This window comes from Mirounga leonina, unplaced genomic scaffold, assembly GCF_011800145.1.
Source record: "Mirounga leonina isolate KUSES-001 unplaced genomic scaffold, KU_Mleo_1.0 Mir_92, whole genome shotgun sequence".
NCBI classification, from domain to species: Eukaryota; Metazoa; Chordata; class Mammalia; order Carnivora; family Phocidae; genus Mirounga; species Mirounga leonina.
This window is the reverse complement of record NW_023270852.1, coordinates 14,253,369-14,275,090: the sequence shown is the minus strand read 5'-3', so window position 1 is coordinate 14,275,090 and position 21,722 is coordinate 14,253,369. Positions and strand designations below refer to the sequence as shown.

The window sequence follows — 21,722 nt, the reverse complement described above, 5'->3', positions numbered from 1 at the left end:
AAAAAAAATTAAGTAAAGGAAGCTAGACACCAAAGACTACATTCTATTTATATTGAAAATTTTAGAAAATTGGGGTGCCTGGCTGGCTCAGTTGGTAAAGCTTGCGAATCTTGATCTCAGGGTTGTTAAGTTCAATCCCCATGTTGGGTGTGGAGATAACTTAAAAACAAAATCTAAAAAAAAAAAAAAAAATTTAGAAAATTCAAAACTGTAGAGACAGAAGATCAGTGGTAATCTAGGGCTGGAGGTGAGAGAAGGAAATGACTACAAATAGATACAACAGAACTTTTGGGGGTGATGAATTATAGTAATTACTGCACAATTGTATAAATTTACTAAGAATTAATTAAACTGTACATTTACCAATAGGTGAATTATATGGTATTTAACTTGCACCTCAGTAAGGCTATAGTGGAAAAGGTTATGCCCTAGTTCAGCAGTCCTATTGTAATAGACAAAAACTGGAAACAATATAAATGCCCATCAACAGTAGAATGGATAAGTTGGATATATTCATATGATGGAGTACTATACAGCAATAAGAATTAAAGAACTATAGGGTGCCTGGGTGGCTCAGTCGTTAAGCGTCTGCCTTCGGCTCAGGTCATGATCCCAGGGTCCTGGGATCGAGCCTTGCATCGGGCTCCCTGCTCAGTGGGAGGCCTGCTTCTCCCTCTCCCACTCCCTCTGCTTGTGTTCCTGCTCTCGCTCTCTCTCTCTCTGTCAAATGAATAAATAAAATCTTTAAAAAAAAAAAAAAGAATTACAGAACTATAGCTTCATGTAACTTGGATGAATCTCACAAACATAATGTTGAGAGAAAGACACATAATAGTACATAATGTATAATTCCATTTACATGATGTTTATAAACAGGCAAAACAAATATTTGGTGTTAGAAATCAAGATAATGGTTATTCTTTAGGTGAACAGTGATAGTAGGGTGTTAATAATGTTTTTTTAATTTTTTTTTAAATGTTTTATTTATTTATTCATGAGAGTCAGAGAGAGAGAGAGGCAGAGGCAGAGGGAGAAGCAGGCTCCCTGCCGAGCAGGGAGCCCAATGCAGTACTCGATCCCAGGACCCTAGGATCATGACCTGAGCCGAAGGCAGACGCTTAACCATCTGAGCCACCCAGGCGCCCCAATGTTTTTTTAATTTTAATTTCGTTTTTTCTAGCTTTACTGAGGTATCACTGACATATAATATTAATAGTGTTTCTTGAGGTGTGTGCTTGTTACATAGGGGTATTCAATTTTTGAAAGTCTATCATGCTGTACACTTATTGTTGTGCACTGTTTTATATGTATGTTATACCTCAATAAAAACTTTACTTGAGGGGCACCTGGATGGCTCAGTCAGTTAAGCGTCTGACTCTTGATTTCGGCTCATGTCATGATCCCAGGGTCTTGAGATCCAGCCCTGCAGTCCTGGGATCGAGCCCCGCATCGGGCTCCCTGCTCAGCGGGAAGCCTGCTTCTCCCTCTCCCACTCCCCCTGCTTGTGTTCCCTCTCTCGCTATGTCTCTATCTGTCAAATAAATAAATAAAATCTTTTTTTAAAAAATGCACTTAATTTGAAAAAGAAATCACTGGTGATCTCCGAGAAGCGTGTGTGCCTCTGTGTATCTCTGTGTGTCTATGTTCCATGTGTATGTGTGAGTGTGTGTATATATGTAGGGATGATGAAAGGAGCTGGCCAGGAAGATCTGAGGAAGTGTTCCAGGATAAGGAAACAAGCAGCCCACAGGCCCTATGGGAATGAGCTTGGCATGTTCAGAGAACAGAAAGAAGGCTGTGTGAGGCTGGCATAAAGTGAATGAGATGAATGTGAGATCATTCCTTTATTCATTCATCAAATATGTAAGAGTTGTGCCAGAGGCTGAGAAGTCAGAGGACAGCCAATTGTTTGGAAAGTGTGGCAGAGAAAGAGAGGGAAAAAAGCCACTGCAGAAGGGGTAGGAAAGTCTTGAGGGTTCCTTTCCATTTATACACACACACACAAACAAACACAGAGTAGTAGAAAGACTGAAGATAAGGGAAACAGATTGCAGCAACAAGATCCTGGAGAAAACAGAAGTGGACAGAATAATGGCGTAAGGTAGTAGGGATCACTCTGGAATGGATATGGAAAAGCTAGAAATAAAACAGCCATAAAGGCAAACATTTTGAAATGGAGAGAAACAAAATGAAAGCATTCTCCAATTTTCCCATTGAAATTTCAGGAATAGTCACATAGGAAAGTCGGTTAGGGCCTAGAGAGTTATGTATAAAAAAAGATCTTAAAAGCTCTTTCTTTCTCCCTTAAAATATAATTTAATGAAGAAACTGGGTCTTTGATGCACTCCTGACACTGGTCTCTGTTGTCTGCCATGCTGAGCTGTCTGGAGCCCTCACCATGGGGAATTCCAAAGTGTAAGGCACCAGGCCTCTAGTGGGCTCCCCCGTACTGTCCCAGGGCCCTCACACCATAAACATGGAGCTCCACATAAGGTACATCACCCACAGAGCAAGCTGCTACCCAATATGTGACAGGGTCTTTAAAATTCACAGAGAAGGGGCGCCTGGGTGGCTCAATCGTTAAGCGTCTGCCTTTGGCTCAGGTCATCATCCCAGGGTCCTGGGATCGAGCCCTGCATCGGGCTCCCTGCTCTGCAAGAAGCCTGCTTCTCCCTCTCCCACTCCCCCTGCTTGCGTTCCTGCTCTCGCTGTCTCTCTCTGTGTCAAATAATTAAATAAAATCTTTAAAAAATAAAAAAATAAAAAAAAATCAAATTCACAGAGAAAATATGCAAAGCAGGTTGTCCTCTACATATCCACCATCAGTTACGATACAGAAATATAACATAAACATGTCAAGAAAGATGAATGCAACGGGGCGCCTGGGTGGCTCAGTCGTTAAGTGTCTGCCTTCAGCTCAGGTCATGATCCCAGGGTCCTGGGATCGAGCCCCGCATCGGGCTCCTTGCTCCACGAGAAGCCTGCTTCTCCCTCTCCTACTCCCCCTGCTTGTGTTCCCTCTCTCGCTGTGTCTCTCTCTGTCAAAGAAGTAAATAAAATCTTTAAAAAAAAATTTAAAAAAATAAAAAAGAAAGATGAATGCAAATACTTTGAGAAGCTATTATACTCTAGACTGTTCCATGCTGTACCTTTACCACTTACTGGATATTGTGGGCCTGAGGATAATACCATTTTTTTTTTTTAAGATTTTATTTATTTATTAGAGAGAGAGAGAATGAGAGAGAGAGAGAGAGAGCATGAGTGGGGGGAGGGTCAGAGGGAGAAGCAGACTCCCCGCCGAGCAGGGAGCCTGATGTGGGACTCGATCCCGGGACTCCAGGATCATGACCTGAGCCGAAGGCAGTCGCTTAACCAACTGAGCCACCCAGGCATCCAGGATAATACCATTTTTGCCTCACGCTGGGATTACAGAGGACATTTTGAAAAATGAGAAGAGTTCTGCTTCAATCTGTCCAATTTTACTAGAGCTGACTGTCTATGTTTCTTGGTATTAAAGGACAGTAGTACATTGATATTATGAATTAGTATAGATCATAAAATTTTTTCTTTTTGAAATTTGGAGGAATGATCACATCTTCTACCAATAAAGCCAGCAGAAAATCCCACAGATCACAAAAATGACTTAAAGATATGCATTTGCCTGAGAAATATACTATAGTTAAGATCATTGATTCAGGTCCTCAACTCTCTGGATCACTAGATTATATTGTGGTACATCATTTATATAATAAAAGATTTATTTATTTGAACGTATCAATCTCTAATGAGTTTCATTCTCTTGAAGGTTCTGTGATGAATTGAGTGCGAGATGACTAGGTGATTACTTTGAAACTATATTTCTTTCAATAGATAAGCATAATAATGTTGCTGAGCTTGCAAATGTCCTTGAGATAATAGTTATCATTGGTTAAGAATGATGTTTCCATGTATTGCTGATTGGGCTTTGCGCATGAGAAGAGACAAGTAATAAATCTGGATCAGCTTCATTATCATGGTGGAATGTACCCTCTGTAAACAAATTTAAAAGTAGTTTACACCCACAAAAAATATTCTTATCATGGCATGGTGAAGAAAGTAGGAGTCCTGAACAAGAAGCTTTGTCAGCTCTGATACTGATACTAGATCCACCTGACACAGCTTGTGTAAGCAGTTTGGGTCTGTCTACAGGATACACAAAGATAATGCTTTCCTATTTGACTCAACCTTTACCTTTCTAATGATGGGAAATCTTTCACCAAAAGTTGGCAAACTCTCACAGGAGTCTCTGGACAGCTTCCTTACAGAATTAGAAAAGATTCAAAATCTTTTTCAAAAATTTAGGAAGGAGAAGTATGGACTACAGAGATATTTTGATCAGGCACTTAGGGAAACACAACACTGTCTCTGCATCATAATAACAACCCAATTGTGGTTTTCTTCTGAATCTCTTACACTGTAAAAGGCTTCCTGATTTGAACCCTATGACTTGCAGCAGACTCCTAAACAAAAATTACAAATTGCCTGTTTCCATGGCTCCTCTCACTAATAGATCCAGCCCATTGGCAGTAGAACCTGCTCTGCATTTTAGACCCTTATCCAGAAGTCACCACCCAGAAGTCAAATCCCCATTTTTATTACTGTCCAAAAGTATAAGACTTCAAAAACGGTCAGATATATTTCATGGTCATTATCAAGCATTAATAATGTCTTGGAGTCATAAACCTGAAGTAATTCCTACTTCACACATGCTCACGATATTGAACGATGGGATGGGAGAAATTTTTCCCATTTGATAAAACAACTACAAGGAGAGTCACGGATCATGTCAATACGGGTGTTCATAAAGCATAGCAAATATTCAGGAATAAAATGGGCTTGCAGGGGTTTCTGTGGTTATGTCACCATGTTGTACAATTCTAAACAACCTACAAAGAGAAAACTTGGTGATGTTTCTGAGAAGAAAGGAGAACCTGATTTAACTTCCGGCTCAGAGCAAATCAAAGTACAGAATCATTTGAAATAGTCACTGAGGAAGCAACTACAGATTCCACAACAAAACAGAACTCTGATGTTGCCACAACAGAAGCCAACTGGTTTCCCTTTGAGCTGTGCTTTGAAATTCCTGTTTAGCTCTGAATTAAATGAGAACGTTTATAGGAAAACGGCTACACACAACCTTTGCAGAGAAGAAAGCCTTCAAAAACTCTATTCAGAACAAACAACTCCATTCTGTTCCGAGAAAACTCGGTCTACATGTCCTTAATGTTTCATTCATTCTAGGAAAGAGCTGGATATTCAACCTGAAGCCAGTTTTTCAAGTTTGCTTTACCATCTTATGCTGGTATGAAAGTCCAGCTTCCTGCAAATAATGCAATATTTCCAGACATGGAATCTTATCAATCTTATCAGAACGGAATAGAAGGTCACCCTCCTCACTCCTTTCTGCTAATCTTCACTTGCAGTAATTTGATAACAACATTTGTTATTCACACTTGGTGTTTTTTCCTTTCTTAAAGTTAGCTTTATAGTGCCAGTCACTAAAAAGCATCCTGCTGGTGTAGTAGAACTTACTATGTTGTTTTTTTTGTTGTTGTTTTTGTTTTTTAAGATTTTATTTATTTGACAGAGACACAGCAAGAGAGGGAACACAAGCAGGGGGAGTGGGAGAGGGAGAAGCAGGCTTCCCGCAGAGCAGGGAGCCCGATGCGGGGCTCGATCCCAGGACCCTGGGATCATGACCTGAGCTGAAGGCAGACGCTGAACGACTGAGCCACCCAGGCGCCCCCAGAACTTACTACTTTGTGTTGTGTTATAGTTTGGGAAACATTTAATATTGTTTGGAATCTTGAGGATTATAGCACATCCTAATGCAACAAAGAGCTGCTTTTTTTTTTTTAATATTTTATTTCTTTGACAGAGATTGAGAGCACGAGCGGGGGAGCGGCAGGCAGAGGGGGAGGGAGAAACAGGCTCCCCACTGAGAACCCAATGTGGGAATCATGACCTGAGCCAAAGGCAGACGCTTAACCAACTGAGCCACCCAGGCGTCCACAAAGGTGCTTTAAAAAAAAAAATTGAGGGCACCTGGCTGGCTCAGATGGTTAAGCGTCTGCCTTCGGCTCAGGTCATGGTCTCAGGGTCCTGGGATCGAGTCCCGCATCGGGCTCCCTGCTCCTTGGGAGCCTGCTTCTCGCTCTGCCTCTCTCTCTCTCATGAATAAATAAATAAAATCTTTAAAAAAATAAAAATTAAAAATTAAAAAAAAAAATTGAGGTGGCACCTGGGTGGCTCAGTCGGTTGAGCGTCCAACTCTTGATTTTGGCTCAGGTCGTGGGATGACACCCCCCTCCCCACCTGTCGGTCTCCCCACTCAGTGGGGAGTTTGCTTCTCTCTCTCTCTCTCCCCTCTTCCTGCCCCTACCTGGGCTTGAGCACGCTCTCTCTCTCTCTAAAATAAATAAATCTTTTTTTTTTTAATTGACCCCTAGGGTCTTTTTTCTTTTTTTTTTTTTTAAACAAAGACTTCTTAGCAACCAACACTATTTTTTATCTTGAGTTGATCTGCATTTCATTTTATAAATCTAAGGATAAACTTTATAGGCTTTATGATGGCTTTTAACCTTTATAAGCCGTCACTATGAATATTGTAATGGTGATTTTATGTGTTAGTTTATCAAACATAAATCTTGTTTAATTTTATATTTTGTTACCTATGCTTTTGGGGATAATGGGAAGAGATTTAACTCTTCCTATGAAAATACTTCTTGGTATTTAGAGTTGAAAGAGTATAAAACAATAAACATGCAGTATTGAGAAATTTTTGATGAGGCATTAAGAATTCCTGTGGATATCTATAAATTACGTACATCAATTGAACCTTGTTGAAGGTATGCAAATCAGCATAGTTATGTATAATTTAACCTTGTTTTTTAAGGTCTTAACTCAGACTATAAAGATTCACTGACATCTCATGAGAAGTTTTGGAAAAAAAATTTTTTTAACCCATTTAGGATTCATTAAAACTGCAACAAGCAGCCCTTGAAAGGATGTTAACATGGTCTGATTTGCATTTCGTTTGTTTGGTTTTTTTCTTTTTTTTTTTTTTTGGTATCAGCTTTTTTGAAATATAATTAACATACTAAACAATTCATCTATTTAAAGAGAAAGTCAACAGTTTTTCGTACAGAGTGGTGCAACCATCACCACAACAAATTTTAGAATATTTTCATCATCCCAAAACAACCAGCCCCTCCTTTACCTGTCATGCCCAATACCCTCCATCTTTCCCAGCCCTACTTTCTGCCTCTATAGAGTCGCCTATTCGGACATTTCATATAAGTGGAAGCATATCATATGTGGTCTTTTGTGTCTGGCTTCCTTCACTTAGCATACTCTTTTCAAGGTTCATCTATGTTGTAGCACGTATCAGTACTTCATGCCTTTTTATTGCTGACTAAAGATACATCTTTTAACTTTTTTAAGATGCATCTTTTAACTCTTAACAGTGTTTTTCTAATTCAACATTAAAAATATAGGGTTTGGGTGTCTGGGTGGCTCAGTCAGTTAGGTGTCTGGCTTCAGCTCGGGTCATGATCTCAGGGTCTGGGATGGAGCCCCACATTGGGCTCCCTGCATCCAGCTCCCTGCTCGGTGGGGAGCCTGCTTCTCCCTCTCCTTCTGCCCTACCCCTGCCCACCACCCCCCACCCCCTTCTGCTTGTTCTCTCTCTCATGCTCACTCTCTCAAATAAATAAAATCTTTTTAAAAATAAAAATAAAAAATAAAATCTTTCAAAAAATGCAATCAGATAATTTCGTGTTTGTGGGGGGTAGTTAACACAGCCAACCTCTACTCAATATTTTAAAATTAGTAGAGACATTTGAAATGTCTAATATTTAATATTTTCTCATGTTGGTTTTTATTACCTGATGTTTTCAATTTTCTATGACAGTCTTGTGTCTTTCATTTTCAGTGTTTCAAATATTTTGTATTTAAAATTTTTAAGTTCCAAAACTGTAAATACAGTGAATTGTTTTCTAGTATGATTATCAACATTATAAACTTTGTCAATTTAATTATTGGCACATATATTTACAACTAAACTGGGGTATGTATATATACATATTCAATGAAATAGATATGAAACAAGTTTTTTAAATGCACTTACCTGTATCCATACATTCTCTAATCTGTCCACAGGACCTCTAATGACTTGGACAAGAGGCTTGCTAAAAATCCAGAGGTACCGTGTCTGTAGCATTGCTCCAATCTGCTTGGCTCCATCCAAAATGAAAGAACATTTAGGGGTTTTGTTGATTATTTTGTTTTGTTTTGTTTTCAAACTCCTGTGTTAGAGAAAATTTGTTTTAACAGGATTTCTTCTTAAGGGATCCATGCTAGGTCCTGGGAATCTCTACTTCCCTTTTTAAATGTTCACACATCATCCTTTTTTTTTTTTTTTAAGATTTTATTTATTTATTTGACAGAGAGAGAGATAGTGAGAGCAGGAACACAGCAGGGGGAGTGGGAGAGGGAGAAGCAGGCTGCCACGGAGCAGGGAGCCCAATGTGGGGCTCGATCCCAGGAGCCTGGGATCATGACCTGAGCCGAAGGCAGACGCTTAACGACTGAGCCACCCAGGCGCCCCCACACATCATCCTTTTAACAGCCCTTGAATTTTGCCAGGGATGATTAAACATTTCATGGGTATACATTCTTTGGAATCCAAATTCTTCCCTGTTTTGGCAATCAGGGTGACACTTTCATCTTTAGGCCATTAGTTCCATCCTGTTCTTTCTGTCTCCTTAAGTTCAGTGGTTTCACCACCAGTCACAGAGCATCCTGGGAATCATTTCATCTTGGCAAGAGACAGAAACCTGTGCAAAAGCTGACCCAGCTAGTGGATGGGAGACTCCACAGTGCCAGAAAAAAAATTCTCTGGCTGGACTTCTCTGTTTCCACTTTGTTTCTGCTTCCGTCAGGACCATATGCTCCGTGTTTTTCTTTCCTGCTATAATTATCCAGGCTCATTCCAATTATTCTCAGCTGACAATTTCTGCTTGTGGACAATTCAGAAAACAAACACATGGCACCTGATAAACCAGGGTTTAAGTCACGGCTCACCACTTCCTAGCTGTGTGACATTAGGCAGGTGATTTAACCTCTTTGGGACTGTTTCCTCATCTGTAAAATTGAGGTTATTATCAGCCTCACACGATTATGCCAAGTATTCACACTGAAAGTGAATGTGGTAATTGCAGTCGCCAAATGTTGGTCTCATCCGATCCTCCCATTACGCTTTCCCAGGCATTTTCAACAGCAGCCCAAACAGCACGCACTGAGCCTTTACTGTACGTAGACCCTTAGTGTTGTGATACTAAAAATACAGGAAATAGCTTCCTGCTCTGGAGAAGTTTACAATCTAGTCAGGGAGCCCGTATCCACAACCTGGATTAATCCCTTAAAAGTCCTGGGAGGCTGAAAGATGAAAACAGTATTCTAAAGGGACAGAGAGGCCAAGGGCGAAGAAGAGTCCTATCTCCTTCTACTCCCCAAACGTCCCATTTGTCCCAGCCGCAGGACCCAATTACTGTTTAAGTGTCTGTCACCCCGAGAAGACCGCCAGCCCCCTGAGGGCGACCCAGGTTCAGCTCATCTAAGTCACTTTCTCATCTCGGGGCTGGGCGCGCAGCAGGCCCGGGCCCTGCTCGGCCTTCTTACTCGCTGCACGCCGGCCCGCGCACTCGGCTGCAAATGGGGGCGGGAGCGTCATGCTCGGTGCCCCCGTCCCGCCCAGGTCGGAAGTCCCCTGGGTCCCGTGGGAGAGGCGGGTGTGGGCGGGAGACGACCGGAAGCCCAGCGTTGCCTCACGGCCGTTGGCGATTACCCGCCACCTGCCGCTGCAGCCCGGATTGGCTCCTCCCGCGGGCTCCTTCCGCGGCTTTAACCAATCGCCAGCAGTCGGGAGGCCCCGCCCCTCGAGAGCGGCCGGAGGCAGGCGTTCTGTTTTCCGGGGTCGCGGACGGGGTCGGTGAAGGAGGGAGCGCTCCAGCCGAGCCTCTGGGGGCGCTGTCCGAAAGAGCCCTGGCGAGGTGCCGGAGGAGCAGAGGCTTGTGTGACCCTGGGCAGGCTCTGCTGCTTTCCAGGCGTTAGCCTTGCCATTCTCACCAGGAGGCTGGCGGACCGGGGGTGTGTGAGGCGGAGCGAGGGAGTGACCCTGCGGGGGAACGAACGGGTAGATGCGGGAATCAGCCCGCACGGAGATGGGAGTGGAGGAAGGCGCGCAGGGAGCCCTAGGCGTGACTGCCCTTGCGGAAAGGCGGTGGCTAGAGGGTCGCCTCACCCCACGGAGCCCCAGGCCCCGCCCCGCCGCGCAGGCCCCGCCTCCCGAGACCTAAACCGCGCCACAGGCGACGCGGACCCCATTGCAAGCTCACCAGCAGCGCCCTCGGGTCGTGTACCGCCTGCTCTCACTCCACGCGCTCTCCGCCCGCAGACAGACAGAGCCGCCGGCACTCTCGTGTTCTCCCTGCAGCCCGGTGAGCCCGGGTCCTGCCCGCCGCAGCCCTGCGCGCGCTAAACCTGCGGCAAGCCCGCTACCCCGGCAGCGCGGACCCGCGCCCTTCCCTCTCTTTAATTTCCCTCCTCTTCTCCCAGCCAATCTTGTACTTTTCCTCTCTGTCCTTTTTTTCTTTATCTCTCTTCCTTCACTCTTTTTCTCTCTCCCTTTTGTTCTTTACCTTTCACGTTCAGTGGGCTGTTTTGTTCTTTACCTCTCCCCTCGGCCTGGATGCCCAGCCCCGCCTTGGGTGAGGGCCTTCGGCGCGTCCATGGCGATCTGAATGACCTTCCCCTCCGGAGGAAAAGAGCTTTTGAGCAGGGCCGGCTCCCAGTCCCTCTAGCCTCCTCACAGCCCGCGCCTGGGGCCTAGTCGACTCTGAGAGAGTCTCTGACTTAACATGACCTCCTTACACCACTCCCATTCACCAGAGTCTGCTGTGTTGGGGAATGCTTCTCCAGAGTACAGAGTGCCATTAAAGCAAAAACCTGGAAGGGAGTCAATTTGCTCTCTTAAGAGCAGACTGAGGAGGGAGGACTCCTGGGTTCATTTCCCCCCTCCAGTGTGCACTTAATTAGTCCCCAGCAGTCCTGGGTGAAATGGACCCTGTTCCTTACTCCTCCCCACCTCCCCGCTTAAGGACTGTGTGGGTTGGCCCTTTCCTTGCTGGAGTGTGATCCTTCAAGGCAGATTTCCCTTTCTAAACTATCCTCTTGGATAGTGGGTGGCTCATTCGGTTGAGCCTTGGACTGTTGACTTCTGCTCCGGTCAGGATTTGGGGGTCGTGGGACTGGTATTGGGCTCTGCTCAGCAGGGAGTCGGCTTGAGATTTTCTCCCTCTGCCCCTACCCCCACTCACATGCTGTCTTTCTCTCTCTAAATAAATAAATGAAATCTTAATAAACTCTCCTCTTTGCCCTCATCCACAGGATACATAGTATGACTATTAGGTGTTTCGTCTCCCAGCCACTTTCTATGGAAAACCAAGGGGTTCGGGCCATGATAGCCACTGGCAGCTTTGAAGAATGGGATGCCTTTAGAGAAGCTTGATCTTGGAGGCCTCAGCGTGAGACCATACAAAGCTGGGTAAGAGTCCAGTCTGAGGGAGGGGTCTCCTGCCTACAGCAGCGCTTTGGCCTGGGGGTGGGGGTCAGTAGGATATTAGCAAAGATAACTGCCACCACCCCCAGTAAAGTTGCTCTTCAGAGCTCACAAAGCACTTTCATATATCCCTGGTCTCATTCTCTCCTTTAAGCGGACCTTGACAAGCCAGGGATGGTGGTCCCCATATTTACAAAGGAAGAAATTGAAGCCTGGATGGGACAGTGATTAGCCGTTGGCCATCCTGGAGGTCAGCAGCAGAGCTAGGACAAACTCCTTCTCGGCTTGAGTATTACTTACTCTTCTTAGTAGGGTCTTTGGCACAGGTGACCATTGCACCCATACTCACACCTCTGAAAGACCTGGGCAAACCCAAAGCAACATTTGAAATGGCAGCTGAGCCTCTGTGCATGTGTTTTTGAGATGGACAGGGGCTGGGTCTTGTTCTTCTCTGGCCTTCACAACACTGCAGCCTTGCTCAGGGTCAGGACACAGTTGACTCATTTGTCATGTCTCTGATGCCCAGAGAAGGGACACTGTTTGCCTGACCCTTCTCAGAACTGTCAAATTGGCAAGAGAGAACTTGGGTGTTAGACTTCCTTGCAAAAGCCCTGCCTGTGCAGGGGCCGAGAAAACAGTGGGAGAGAAATGTTCTGGACGCCAGCACAAAGCACACTGCATGAGCTTTGCAGCCTGTAACACGTGGCTCTAAGTTCCCTCATGTGTAACATGGAAGGCAGCTGCCTCACAGGGCTGCTCTGAAGAGCGAGCTAACAGAGTGCTCCAGGCAGTGGGGTGGGGAAGGTATGGAACACATCCTGGGGGATAGTCAGGTCAGGCAGGGGAGCTGGGGTGCCTGAAGCACCTTCATCAACCCGTTCTGTCTTCTGACTACCAATCTTCACTGAGCCTCATACGGCCAGGCTCCAGGGAAACTCAAATAAGACCAGGCCTGGCCTGTAGGAGCTCTGGGTGCAACTGAGTGGTGAGTAGCCTCTGGATTTCACTGTTTGCCCCCGCTACCTGGAGTGAGAAGCCCAGGAGGAAGCAGCTGTTTGTTTCCATGGGTCTTTGTGTGCTCAACCGACTCCAACCACATCCTCCCTCTGCTGGCCAGCATTTTCCTCATGGCCCCAGTGACGGGCAGCCAATTAGGCAGGGCTCAGAGCAGCTGCTGCTGAAGTCAGAGAAGTGAGCTCAGCGAAGAGAGAAGCAAGTCACCCTCCCCCATTGGGGCGCTGGGCTCACTTCCTCCCCAGGCTGCGGAGTCGGCAGAGAAGGGTGTTGTTCCAACTCTGAGAACAAAATGGAGCTTTTGGTTTCCTGTGTCAACTCTTCATAGCTCTGACCTGCCCCTCCCCATGCTTGCCCCTCCTGTGGTAAAGATGTGGATCCCCTGTGTTGAAGGGGAGGAAACTGGCCAGAGAAGGAGACGGTTTTCTCAGGGGGAGAGAGTCCAGGGTCCAGGGTCTGTGCACCTGAGATTTGCCCAGGATCCTTCAAGGCCCAGCTGCATATTACCTTTTCTGATCACCCACTTGTCCTTACCTCTCTCCTGATGCGAGTTAGTTGTTCCCTCCACATTTTGAGAGTTTGTCCTGCAAGCCCCAAATGCAGCTTGAATTACCTGCCCCTCCCTGTGCCAGACATTAAGGCCCCTCTAGGGTGATCTTGTCTCCTGCATCTCAGTAAACCAACACCCAGCAAAGCAGTCTTGAAAGAATGACTCTAGAGAGCCCCAGTTGTGCAGGCTGGGGAAGAGAATTAGACTAATGGTCTGGGAAAGGATTGAGCTGGTCTTGCCCCTTCCTTTTTTCCTAGACTTAGGCAATTTCAGACCCGTAGGAACCTCTCCTGCTTCAGAAATCCAGGGCATAAGCCTGTGGGGGGGTGTGCCTGTCGGGTCTTTGTCTGACCAAAACCTTTTCCCCACTTCTGCCTGTCCTCCAGATCTGCAGAAGCAGGAATGTGGGCATCGCCAGCGAACTCTCTGCACCCAGCAGACAAAAGGCTGGGTCACTGCCTGTTTGTGAGGCAGCACTAAGATAGCCCTGAGCCAGACTCTCCCTGTAGTGAAGAGGGGGCGCTTCACAAAATGTGTTCTCAAGCAGGAATTGCTTCTCCAGCCCCTATTTGAGTACCTCCAGAGCTCGCTTCTATTTTCCCTTCATGAGGTTGCTCTGGTTCTTGCTTAGGGAGGTGGTACTGTCAGGGAAGGTAAGGGCGGGGTGGTGAGCAGGGAAAGACTGGGTATACTGCTGCTAATGGGATTTCTCTTTCCTTGGCTTAGATTCCGGCAGAGTTCTCTATCTTGTCTTGTTGCTGACTGAAGGTGTCCCCTTCTCCAGTCCTTCTTCATCTCCTGGGAGGTAGCGGGATATCAGCATTATGGTTGGGTTCAAGGCTACAGATGTACCCCCGACTGCCGCTGTGAAGTTCCTGGGGGCAGGCACAGCTGCCTGCATTGCAGATCTCATCACCTTTCCTTTGGACACCGCTAAAGTCCGGCTGCAGGTGAGGGGAAGAAGCCTGGGGTTCCTGATGTTGTCTAGTCTGTTCTGCCCCAAGACAGACTCCTTAAGGGCCAGGGAAGTGTTTAGAACAGTAAAGTTTGGAGCATAAGGATGGCAGGAGGTGCGGAGGGCAACCTGCCTATCCATCTAACCACCCATCTTGACCTTGCAGATCCAAGGAGAAAGGCATGGGCCAGTGCGGGCTGCGACCAGTGCCCAGTACCGTGGCGTGCTGGGCACCATCCTGACCATGGTGCGCACCGAGGGCCCTCGTAGCCTCTACAGTGGGCTGGTCGCCGGCCTGCAGCGCCAGATGAGCTTTGCCTCTGTCCGCATCGGCCTCTACGACTCTGTCAAGCAGTTCTACACCAAGGGTTCTGAGCGTGAGTGTGGAACTGGGCCATAGGCCCCTTGGCCTTTTCTTCTTCGTGATGATTGATCCCATCAAATCATCCTTGATTGATGATTTGCTGCATAGCTCCTTGAGGCTCCAAGATCCCTAGGCTGATCAGAGGAACTGAGAACTGGAAGGGACCTTGATTCTCTTAATGATTCCTGAACACCTGGGCTGTGCTAAGCTCTGTGCAGGGCATCATCCCAGGACGGTCCTCACAACTACTTTGAGAGATGGTATCATCTACAGATGAAGAGACTGAGTCTTGCTGGGTGGAAAGGACTTGGCCAAGGACACACAATGGGAAGCCAGAAAAACATGCCCAAGACTTTCACCTCCAAGGCCACTCTTCCATTTCATCTCCTCAGCATGCCTTGCCCACCCTCCATTTTACACATGTGGAAACTGAGAACCCAGATCAAAAGGTTGACTTTTCCCAAGATTACAGGGCAGGGAGAAATATATCTGGCATGAGATCCCAAATCTTATGGGTCCCAGGCCTTGAGAAGGCCACTTCTCTCTGAGCCTCGGTTTTCACATTTGTCAAATGGAAAGGATTGTGATTTCTCAGGGCATTTGCCCTCTTGAGCTAAGTCTCATTTTGTCCTACTCCTTGCTATGACCTATGCCTAACAAGTAGTAGACATCCACAGTGTTGTTTTCTTTGATGCAAGGAGTTTTTCGAGCAAAAGCTTGTCTGGATCCTATTCCCGAAAGGCAAGAAATTACAGTGATGAGGTGGTTTTGGTGAGGAGAGGTGGAAAATGAACACAACCCCAGCCGGGCACTGACCCCCCTGGTTCTCCCACAGATGCCGGCATTGGGAGCCGCCTCCTGGCAGGCAGCACCACAGGTGCCTTGGCTGTGGCTGTGGCCCAGCCCACAGATGTGGTAAAGGTCCGGTTCCAGGCGCAGGCCCGGGCTGGAAGAGGCCGGAGATACCAAAGCACTGTTGATGCCTACAAGACCATCGCCCGAGAGGAAGGGTTCCGAGGACTCTGGAAAGGTGTGTTTCCGTGTATCGGGTGTTTCTTCTTCCCGTCCTCATCCTCCTCCCCCACTTTTCTCTGGTCTCACATCGGTACCCTTTCCTTCTGTAGGGACCTCTCCCAATGTTGCTCGTAATGCCATTGTCAACTGTGCTGAGCTGGTGACCTACGATCTCATCAAGGACGCCCTCCTGAAGGCCAACCTCATGACAGGTGAGTTAGGGTAAATGGTGCTGGGTCTCGCCCTTCCCGCAATCTAGGAGCAGATGTGGGAGTGTGGTTGCCTGATGATCACATCTTTTCATCCTACTTCCCCTCTGCTTGTGGAATGAGTTTAGATTTACCATATAGAAGCTAGCTGGGATGAAGCTCCCACTTTGCACACTGAGGCACTAAGGCAACATGACTCAGGTCATCAGAAGTCCCAGCTGGAGTCTCTCTCTCTAAAACCGTCAGACCCCTAAGCTACTTTAGTAATCTCTTTCCTTCTGGAATGATGGTGTGAGGAGTCCTGACTGCCTCTCCTGCTCCTCCTTGGCAGATGACCTTCCTTGCCACTTCACTTCCGCCTTCGGGGCCGGCTTCTGCACCACCGTCATTGCCTCCCCTGTTGATGTGGTCAAGACGAGATACATGAACTCTGCCCTGGGCCAGTACAGCAGCGCTGGCCACTGTGCCCTCACCATGCTCCAGAAGGAGGGTCCCCGAGCCTTCTACAAAGGGTGAGCCTTTGATCCATCCCACCCAATTCCAAGCCTCCTGGCTACCCATACCTACACACAGTGGGAGGGAACCACCTGGAACTGATTAGCAACCAGCTGTCAAGCTATTCTGATCCTGATCCTGGTATTTCACCAGCGTTTTCTCAGGCTCTTAACTACTTCCAGAGTTGTCATCCTACATTATGGGTATTAAAATGGAGACTCCTGGGGGATTTTTGCTCACGGCCACACAGCTGTGGGGCTGTGTTCCCTGGGCCCTCCCAACCTCCTTTGGGACAGAGCAACTGGGTTGGATTGGATACCATGGCCCAGTGGGGTAAGCGGGAGATAGAGTGCCCTCAGGAATCCCCAGATTGCCATCTGTGACCTCTGTTTTCTCTCTTCTAGGTTCATGCCCTCCTTTCTCCGTTTGGGTTCCTGGAACGTGGTGATGTTTGTCACCTATGAGCAGCTCAAACGGGCCCTTATGGCTGCCTGCACTTCCCGGGAGGCTCCCTTTTGAGCGTCTCCTGCTGCTGACCCCACCACCTCTGGCTTTGGCTTTGGCTCAGCTCCAGCCAGGCCCTGCTTCCCTTCCCTCTGTCCTCACCCCTTTCTTCCACTCCCTTTCCCACCACCTCCCTTTCCTCTCCCCACATTCTCACCCCTCTTCCCTACCTCATCTCCCCATTGCCTCTCAGTCCCAGTAGAGTTGACCCCAGTTGACACTGTAAGAGGCCTGGCACCAGCCAGGATCCCAAGCCTTCAGTCCCTTGAAAAGTTAAGCCCAGCTCTTTGTTCTGCCCCCAAGCCCAGCCCAGCCAGCATGTCACCCATAAAACAGGTTCAACCTTGGTGTCTCCTCCCTCTCTCATAGCTCTTACCAGAGGTCTTGGTCCAGTGGGCCCTTTGGGCACCTGACTTAGAAAGGAAGGTATGACCCACCTTTTGCTTCCAGCATCCAATCTGGGGCCCATGGAGGTCATCTTGTCCATTTCTCTTTCCAGACCAGGCCCACGGCTTAGACGGCAAGTGAAGGAGCAGCCGGGAGTCACAGTAGTGGCTTCACTTTCACTAGGTCACATGAGCTTTCACTCACCTGCCTGGTACTCCAGCACCTGCCTTTCTAAACCCTCCAGCTGGCCCCTATTTATCTGCAAAATGAGTGTGTTCCTGTCTGCCCCGTATCTCTTGTGCTTCTTGGAAGATTTAGAGGAACTTGGAATCTTAGATGCTATGAACTTAGTTTATTCCATTTTACAAATGGGAAACCTCCCCACAGTCCCAGACTAGTGAGGGAAAGTCAGGCTGCTTCTCATCCTCCACAGTCACACCCTTGGGGGTAGTCTTCCTACACTGGATGGGACAGGCTGCAAGGCGAACATGAGGCCTCAACCTGAGGATACTTTTTTTTTCCTCCCTGAGGATACTTTCATTTGGAGTCTCACCCTGTCCCTGGGCTAGAGATCCCAAGGGAGGCAGTGCCAAGCCAGGGCTTAGGCTGCACGGGGTGTCAACCTTCCCGTCCCTGTTCCTACCACCTGTCCTCGGAGGAAAGCAGATTCTACATCTGTTTCAAGGGGCTGGGGATTTGGTGAAGTCCCAGGATCCTGAGGCATCTCACGCAGAGGCAGGCCCATTTTATAGCTGTTAGAAGAAGCTGAAGGCTGAGACAGGTCATGCAAGCAAGAACATACAGGAAGTCAGCAACTGAACTAGGACTAGGACTCAGACTCCTCCCTCCCCCTGTGGACTCTTCACCCAGAGACCAGTGCTGGAGTCCTTTGGAAAGTGTTGGGCAGCTGTGGAGCCAAGCTCAGACTTGACTTCCCTCTTCCAGCTGCCTAAAGCAGCTAACACTACTGCTCCTTCCCTGTTGGTCAGAGCTGGAGGCTCAGCCCTTCAGTGCTTTGGCAAGGGGTCCAGGATATTAGACAGGTTCCTGGGGAAGGAAAGAGGGCCTGGGATTCCTCACCTTACTTCCTAGCATCTGACAAATTGAGCTGGGGTCTCATAGTCCCTGAGAGGGACAGGGTTGGGTGCCATGAGCTGAGCGAAAGTTAAGGTGGTAGGCAGCATAGCGGGGCTTTTGTCTGCTGGGCTGCAGGAAATCAGCATAAATGGAAGACTGACCCTCCTGCACCTTAATTCTCACATTAGTCCTGTGAAGCAGGCTACTCAATGTTTTGCACCAGAGGAAATGGTCAATTTGTTGCCCTAAGCATGTCTGTCAGCTGATCATTCACCAGTCTTGTGTCCCAGATACTAGGATGGACACAAGGCCACCAGGTTCCATCATGGTTCTGGGCATGATCCTGGGACAGTGAGGAGCTGGGGGAGGTGGCAGAAACCACTGGACAGTGTATCAGTAGACCTCAGTAATTTAGTAACTGGTCCTCACAGCCTATAAAATGAATATATGACAAGCCCTGCTTTGCCTGCCAGATGAGGTAGCACTGAAGATCACTGAGGTAATAGAAGGTCTTTCATCCGGCCTAAGACCACGTTTCCTTTAGAACCTCGCCATAAGGAAGAGGCTAGAGGCAGACTTTCCTGCTGGCCTAGAGGAGACCTGGGGTCCTGGAGTTTCACAATACCAGCCCCACGCTCCCTCACCCACTTGCTTGCTCTCAGCACAGGGCAGCTACCACCACTCCTCCACCTAGGCCATGCCTCAGGGCAGAGTCCGCTTCACTCTGGTTTCCACAAGGCCTGCAAGATCGGGATTGTAATCTTTGCTATAAGAAACAGGCTCAGGCGAAGTGATTTGCCCAAGGGCACATGCCTGAGGTGTATCTGACTCCAAGGCCCACATTCCTTAAGGACTGCAGAGGTGCTTTCAAGAACCCTGGTCCAGATTCCACATCTCAAGGTCGGCTCCTGATGTGTTCTCCCTGATGGTTTTTAAATGGCTGACTGGTGCTACTGAGTCCCCATTTAAGAAAAACCCTTAAGCTTAAGAGTGCTTTGAATGGGGGAATCCAATATGGACAATATGGTGGCCTTTTCTGGTACCTCTGAAGTCCATTAACGTGGCCACCTACTCTCAGAAGCTTGGACCTATCTGAGCTCAAACCCAGACTCGAAAGAAGAGTTGCATGCCACACTGTTGCTGCCTGATGGAAGGCAGGTTGGGGAGGTAGGTGTGGTCTGCACGGACCCAACTTGGCCTGGAGGCCATATTAGCAGCAATCCTGGAACCACGATACCTAAGCAGTGAGTTCACTAAGCACATTCACACCAGTGGCCCAATCCTCACAAGCAGCCTGTGGTGGGGGGGTGGGGGGGTGGGGGGTGGTATGACATCCAGGAAGTCCATAGCAGGGCCAGGAGTAGAACCCAGTTCGCCTGCCTCTCACACCATCCTGCCTAGAGGCAGCCCAGGACCCACAGCATAGATGAGAATTGAGGCTGGTGAGGAAGAAACCCAAGCCGTTTACAGCGCTGTGTCCTTTGTGCTGCCTCTAAGCAGGATGAGTCTGGGAGTGGCCTTCAAGTCTCTGATGATATCTTTGCCCTGTGTAACCTTGACAACTGTTTTCTTCTCTGTGCTTCCTGTCTACAATATGACCACATCACACTCTAGAGACTGCCCCTGCTAAAGATTTTATGTCATGAGAAATCAGAGCAGAATGGGGACCCATGGAGGCCACACAGCTCTGTCCCACTCTATCAAGGTGAGAGCACACAGGCTCTGAACCCTCAGGGACCTGGTCATACAAAACCAGGACAAGGAGACAGTATTGACTGCCAGGGACCTAATCTGCATGGACATAAGTAAGATGTTGGAACTAGAGTTCAGAATAATGATTATATAAAGACACTAGCTGGGCTAGAAAAAAAAAGCGTAGAAGACACTAAACCCACAAGGAGAAGAGAATCAACAAAGTTTAGAGCCAAAATCAATGAAAGAGAAACCAAAAGAATAGTAGAAGAGATTAACAAAACTAGGAGCTCTTTGAAAGAATAAGATTGATAAAGCCCTGGCCAGGCTTATCAAAAAGAAAAGAGAAAGGACCCAAATAAAATCATGAATGAAAGAGGAGAGATCACAATGAACACGGAAGAAATACAATTTTAAGACCACAGTATGAGCAAGTATATGTCAACAAATTAAACAATCTAGAAGAAATGGAGGCATTCTTAGAGATGTATAAACTACCAAAACTGAACCAGGAAGAAATAGAAAGCCTGAACAGACCCATAACCAGCAAGGAAATTGATGCAGTCATCAAAAATCACCCCACAAACAAAAGTCTAGGGCCGGATGGCTTCCCGGGGGAATTCTACCAAACATTTAAAGAAGAATTAATACCTATTCTTTGAAGCTGTTTCAAAGAATAGAAATGGAAGGAAAACTTCCAAACTTTCTATGAGGCCAGCATTACCTTGATCCCAAAACCAAAGACCCAACCAAAAAAGGAGAATTACAGACCAATATCCCTGATGAACATGGATGCAAAAGTTCTCACCAAAATACTAGCCAATAGGATTCAACAGTACATTACAAGGATTATTCAGCACGACCAAGTGGAATTTGTTCCTGGGCTGCCAGAGTGGCTCAACATCTGCAAATCAATCAATGTGATACACTACATTAATAAAAGAAAGGAAAAGAACCATATGATCCTCTCAATAGATGCAGAAAAAGCGTTTGACAAAGTACAGCATCCTTTCTTGACTAAAACTCTTCACACTGAAGGGATAGAGGGAACATGCCTCAATATCATAAAAACCATCTATGAAAAACCCACAGCGAATATCATTCTCAATGGGGAAAAACTGAGACCTTTTCCCCTAAAGTCAGGTACACGGCAGGGATATCCACTCTGACCACTGCTGCTCAACATAGTACTAGAAGTCCTAGCCTCAGCAATCAGACAATAACAACAACAACAAAAATAAAAGGTATCTGAATCAGCAAAGAAGAAGTCAAACTCCCACTCTTTGCAGATGACATGATACTCTATGTGGAAACCCCAAAAGACTCCACCCCCAAATTGCTAGAACTCATATAGGAATTCAGCAAAGTGGCAGGATACAAAATCAATGCACGGAAATCAGTTGCATTTCTATACATGAACAATGAAACAGAAGAAAGAGAAATTAAGGAGTCGATTCTATTTATAATTGCACCAAAAACCATAAGATACCTAGGAATAAATAAATAAATAAAATAAATAACCAAAGAGGCAAAGGATCTGTACTCAGAAAACTATTGAACACTCATGAAATAAATTGAGGAAGACACAAAGAAATGGAAAAACATTCCATGCTCATGGATGGAAGAACAGATATTGTTAAAATGTCTATGCTACCTAGAGCAATCTATACATACAGAGCAATCCCTATCAAAATACCATTGACTTTTTTCACAGAACTGCAACAAATAATCCTAAAATTTGTATAGAACCAGAAAAGACGCTGAATAGCCAAAGGAATGTTGAAAAAGAAAACCAAAGTTGG

At 46.8% G+C, this 21,722-nt stretch overlaps 1 protein-coding gene and 1 pseudogene across 2 annotated transcripts; both read left to right on the top strand.

Annotated features, from left to right (window-relative positions):
* The first annotated feature begins 1,682 nt into the window (after positions 1-1,682).
* LOC118004018 lies at positions 1,683-5,465 on the top strand (annotated as a pseudogene).
* Positions 5,466-10,163: 4,698 nt separating this feature from the next.
* UCP2 (uncoupling protein 2) lies at positions 10,164-17,111 on the top strand. 2 transcript variants are annotated; one of them, XM_034995359.1, is made up of 8 exons: positions 10,164-10,188; positions 11,488-11,644; positions 13,950-14,173; positions 14,345-14,555; positions 15,378-15,572; positions 15,667-15,768; positions 16,097-16,277; positions 16,665-17,111. In XM_034995359.1, exons 3-8 carry the CDS (start codon positions 14,048-14,050, stop codon positions 16,777-16,779), a joined length of 930 nt encoding a protein of 309 aa, XP_034851250.1. In that variant the 5' UTR covers positions 10,164-10,188; positions 11,488-11,644; positions 13,950-14,047; the 3' UTR covers positions 16,780-17,111. The 2 variants fall into 2 exon arrangements, with proteins under 2 accessions (XP_034851250.1, XP_034851249.1); XM_034995358.1 differs by lacking the exon at positions 10,164-10,188 and adding an exon at positions 10,276-10,538.
* The last annotated feature ends 4,611 nt before the right edge of the window (positions 17,112-21,722 follow it).

Coding starts and splice junctions, on each gene's coding strand:
- UCP2 (XM_034995359.1), top strand. CDS start 14,048: ATGGTTGGGTTCAAGGCTACAGATGTACCCCCGACTGCCGCTGTGAAG. Junction 14,174..14,344: donor CCGCTAAAGTCCGGCTGCAG/GTGAGGGGAAGA, acceptor TTGACCTTGCAG/ATCCAAGGAGAAAGGCATGG. Junction 14,556..15,377: donor CTACACCAAGGGTTCTGAGC/GTGAGTGTGGAA, acceptor GTTCTCCCACAG/ATGCCGGCATTGGGAGCCGC.